The sequence below is a fragment of the Vespa mandarinia genome, chromosome 7 (genome assembly GCF_050613455.1).
Source record: "Vespa mandarinia isolate Hongniang chromosome 7, ASM5061345v1, whole genome shotgun sequence".
Classification (NCBI taxonomy): Eukaryota; Metazoa; Arthropoda; class Insecta; order Hymenoptera; family Vespidae; genus Vespa; species Vespa mandarinia.
Genome location: NC_140816.1, coordinates 6897501 through 6902500, shown reverse-complemented (window position 1 = coordinate 6902500; position 5000 = coordinate 6897501). Strand labels below are relative to the sequence as shown.

At 28.9% G+C, this 5000-nt stretch overlaps 1 protein-coding gene across 8 annotated transcripts in view; it reads right to left on the bottom strand.

Annotated features, from left to right (window-relative positions):
- The window catches only part of LOC118440255 (serine/threonine-protein phosphatase 2B catalytic subunit 2), a 203523-nt gene that overhangs the window by 23470 nt on the left and 175053 nt on the right, over positions 1-5000 (bottom strand). For 7 of the 8 annotated variants that reach the window (XM_035863046.2, XM_035863045.2, XM_035863043.2 and 4 more), the window contains 3 exons: positions 2110-2281; positions 743-869; positions 257-337 (listed from right to left, as the gene is read on the bottom strand). In XM_035863046.2, coding sequence (XP_035718939.1) covers positions 257-337; positions 743-869; positions 2110-2281 — 380 coding nt within the window. Of the gene's footprint in view, positions 194-256; positions 338-742; positions 870-2109; positions 2282-5000 lie in introns of all 8 variants that reach the window. The other variant, XM_085658313.1, reaches the window with a different exon arrangement.

The following is a 5000-nucleotide window of genomic DNA, read 5'->3' as shown; positions in this document are numbered from 1 at the left end:
GCGTATATTTTTTCATGTGTACGAGTTTGTACGATCTTTCTTTCTTTCTTTCTTTCTTTCTTTCTTTTTTTCTCTCTCTCCCTCTCATGGTTTCTCTCTTATTTATTTTGGTCTAATTAAGAAAGAAGAGAGACCAATCGATTGTAGTCACGACTTAAGACGTACCAACGAACAAAGCTTCGCTCGACATGTTCTGCAAAGAAGGCTTCAAAATTAAAGGTGAATTTGAATAATGAAAAGTCACAGTGGACATTACCTTCCTCGAGGCCTTCATCGCCGTCGCTCATCAATTCATCGTCCGAGCATATGTTCAGTACGTTCACTAGCATCTCTGTGACTGGAAACAAAAAGAAAAAACAGAGGAAGAAGGAGAAGATGAAGTAAAAAAAATTGAAAGGAAAGAAATGAAGAGAAAGAGATGTCAATTATATACAAAAAAAAAAAGAAAAAAAAAAACGAAAAAAAAAAAAAAGTAAGTAAATTTGCACTCGTGAAATTATTATTATTAATTTTTGTTTTTCTTCAATTTTTATTTTCTTCAAGTTTTGAAATTCAATTCAATTTACTTATTTATATTTTTTTTTTTCTAATTTTGTTGTTGTCGTTGTATTCGCCAATATATATTTTTACTTTTGAAAAAGTAAAAATTATTATTTGTGATATAAAGAAGAAGGAAAAAGAAGAAAAGAAAAAAAACAGAGAAACAAAAAAAGAAAATAGGAACAAAGAAAGTTAATTTTACCTTTTTCACCAACGAACGGTAAAGACCACGTAAAAACGTCCATAAAGTTGGGTAGCCAATATGGATGAGGCGAACAGTTGAATTGCCTGATGTTCATTACGTTATTTTCGTATTTCAATACGGCTGCCTGAAACAACAGAATTTTTTTTCCTTTTTTTCTTTCTTTTTTTTTTTTCTTTTCTTTTTCAGAGGAGAGAGCCGCTGATTCCTTTGATCAAAAAAAACCTTTTTACAACGTAATAATATATCCTCCCTTTCGACTTGAATTAATTCTTCATTTCTTTGTAATTTACATATTTTACAGCTGATTCTTTGCCATAACGCCGAATACTCAGATACACATTTCATTTATTAGTGTTATCTAGAAAAAAAAAAAAAAAAAAAAAAGGAAGTACAAATGAATAAATTATTTCATTTACGAAGTCGTCGCGGCCATTTCTCTCTCTCTCTCTCTCTCTCTCTCTCTCTTCTTTTTTTTCTTTATTTTTTTTTTACGAAAATCATTAACAATAATATTTTTCCACTGTATATAGATATTCGTACGTAAAAAAAAAAAAAAAAAAAAAACAAAATTAAAATACAAAAGTAAGTAAATTAAAATATAAAAGGGAATTAATAAATTTTCATAATTTGATATTACATTAATATACTCGATTGATATTAATTATTTTAATAATTTGATGAATAATTCAATTGCTTTTTATAAAATTGTTAAGTAATAAATTTTATAAGGGACAGAAAGAAAAATAAATTGTTATTAACGGACGTGACGTTGTTATATCAAATGAAAACTTTGACGGAGAAAATAAATTGTAAATTTGCTAATCTAAAAATTGCCATTATATTCTGATAATATTTATTACCTTAATAATCCATCGTATCAGCGATCGATACGTATATACCATTAGAAGCAAATTTTAAAGAGTAAAAGTGATCGATCGATTGATGCGCGCGCGCGTGCATGTATATGTGTGATAATAAATATATAAGTAAATAAACATAATTATCAAAGATATATGAAGGTAGTTGTACCTATATATATATGTATTATAACGTTATCGTAAGAAAAATTATGAAAATAATAAATAAATTTGATAGAACGAAAATTGAAAATTTGAATGATTCGTGAAATTTCTCTTTAATATATGAATTAATATTTATTATCTTTTAATAAACGCAATATGATTGATACTTACGTATTTAGTTATGCTATGTGACAAGATAAATTTTTAAAGTATATGAATTCGATTGATACGCGTGTATGCGCTAAATAAATAAATAAATAAATAAATAAATAAATAATTAAAATAATTTTTGAAATTTATTTAATTATAATCAGATTATAAATTATTATGGAAATCTGTTACCTTGTTGTTGTAAACGTCGAGATAATTAGGCGCACTAAAGATGGTTATTAGCGATGGGAAGCCCGTCGTTTGAGATTTTCGATACATACGATATCCCGCGTCCTGTGCCTCATGCGCTCTTATGATGCTGAGCAGATTATTGGTCTGCAGGAAGTCGCAACACGCGGCGTAACTGTAACATAGAGATTAGATAGTTTAGATAGATCGTTTCGAATTCCGACGTTCGAGAGTCCACCGGATATAGATGGAGAGACAACTTCCGAGTGTTTTCGATTAAATCCGAGGTCAAATGGAACGACAACATTTTCACGTGAAATGTATCATTTGCGACAAAATGACTGTGACCATTTCGAAAAAGAAAAAAGAAAAAAAAAAGAGAGAAAAAAAAAAGAGAAAAAAGAAAACGCTTTTCTTTCCACTTTCGAAATCGCGTTTTATTAAAATAATATTTAATATTACGTACAATTCGATTTAACACATGTTTTAGATAGGAATCTTTTTTTATCGATTTTTTCTTTCTTTCTTTTTTCCTTTATTTTTTTTTTCTTTTTTTCTTTTTTGCCCCTTTCGATTTCTCGTCAATTCTACGAATTTTGAAAATGTTCTAAATGGATCGCTTTATAATTTTTTTTTCTTTTTTTTCATTTCCTTTTTCTTTTCTCCTATACTCTCTCTTTTATTTATTTATTTATTTATTTATTTTTTTTTTTTATTAGAAACATTTAAAGCAACATATTACATTATTTCTAATTTTCATGAGTAATTATTATGAGAATATGAAATAAAGCCACGCCATTCTATCCCCCGTAAGATATTAATCCCGTCGATTTCGCGCGTATTATAAATTTATCTGAACTTTAACACTTTATATTTTTTTTCTTCCTTCCTTTCTTTCTTTCTTTCTTTCTTTCTTTCTTTTTTTCTTTATATGCACTTAAGTCTTTGCAAAAAGATATTAATTACATTCAACGTGATACGTATTATATTATATCTGAAATTTTTATATATTCATTTAATATATTTCAAACGGTGTCACGTACGTACGTCAAATAAAATAACAACAGAATTATTTATAAATGAAAAATGAAGATCGAAAAGAGTGAATGTGTATGAGAGAGAGAGAGAGAGAGAGAGAGAGAGAGAGAGAGAGAGAGAGAGAGAGAAAGAGAGAGAAAGAGGAATATAATCCTACTTTTAAAACTTGAATATTATCGAAGATCGAGATAAGAGAAACAATCGATTAATGGTATGAGATAAATAAATATCGAAGGAAGAAAATATAATTTAATAAGACAATATAATTTTTGAACGTAAGGGAATTTACTTTACTTTTTATGATCATTTTATAAGTTGGATAAAATTATTCGCTTGCGAGCTGACTTGCGTGCTCGTCACAGACGATAATAGTAATAACAGTAATAGTAATAGTAATAGTAATAGTAATAGTAATAGTAATAGTAATAGTAATAGTAGTAGTATTAATAGTAGTAAGACTGCTTGAGAGTTTTCGTCGATGGTTTTGCTTCTCTCATTCCTCTCGTCGTTATCAACCGTGTCAAAGAAAGACGAAACAAGTGAACCAGAAATTCAGAGAGAGAGAGAGAGAGAGAGAGAGAGAGAGACAGAGAGAGATAGAGATAGATAGAAGAGACCGTATAGTAAGCCGTGAAACAATTTCGACGTCTCAAAGTGTTAGTTTCGAACGTTTGGACGCAAAACTTCCTCCTCCTATTTGAGAAACTCTCAAGTCAGTGCTAACGTGTGTCAGGAGCAGTGGTTCTCAAACTACTTTTCAAATTGATTCTACGATAAAGTCTCTCTCTCTCTCTCTCTCTCTCTCTCTCTCTCTCTCTCTTCGAGTTTGTTTGTAGCTACAAGAAAGCTAAACGATTTTATAGAGTTTGCCTTTTATGGAACTTCGATCGACCCTATCTCCTTCTGTCCCCTTCCCCTTCCTCCTCCACATTGCCCCTTGCCTACAGTAAAACAACTAATCAAAGTAGTTAGGCGTAAACTATAATTTGTTAATTTTGTCTTCAGCTTTTCTCCATGTAAAGTGTGTCTACGTATTCTAGAGTGCATCTAGATGGGCATACACATATACATACACACATACATATATATATATATACACACTTATATATATATATATATATATATGTAAATGTAGATATATTGATTATAATCGCTAATTCAATTCGTACCTCATCGTCGGGATCAATTACAAATGCAAATAACCGACGATTTGTATTCAATGATAGTCGTATCGTTGTTAGTTATATATATATGTGTGTGTATCAGTATGCGATTTTCAAAACGGAAATATTATTTTGTTATGATGTCACATTGTATAATTCGTAAGTACGACAAGGAAATTATATCAAGTTGAAATCATATCCAATACAATAAATATCTATTTATGCTTGACTACGTAATATCCGTGCGTATATATATATATATATATATATATATATATATATATATATAATATATAGACGTATAAGTAACTATGTAAATCCTTCAACATAACAATTTTATTTTAATGATATTCTCTGAACGTTTCTGAACGTTACTCATCATTATTTTCATTATCACGTAGTTTCTAGGAATTTGTTAATTTTTTTCTTCTTTTTTTTCTTTTTTTTTCGATTCTCATTTTCTTTCCTCTTTTTTTTTTCTTCTTTTATTTTACACATTTTATATTTTTACGAGATCACAGATAATATCAGGAATGCGATGTAAGGATAGAAATGATTTCTTTTCTGATTTTTGGAGATTTGTTTTTTTTTTCTTATTTCTCTCTCTCTCTCTCTCTCTCTATCTCTTTTTTTTTTTTTTACTTCACGTCTCATCATCGATTTTTTTTTTAGAAACATTTGCTTTGTCATCGA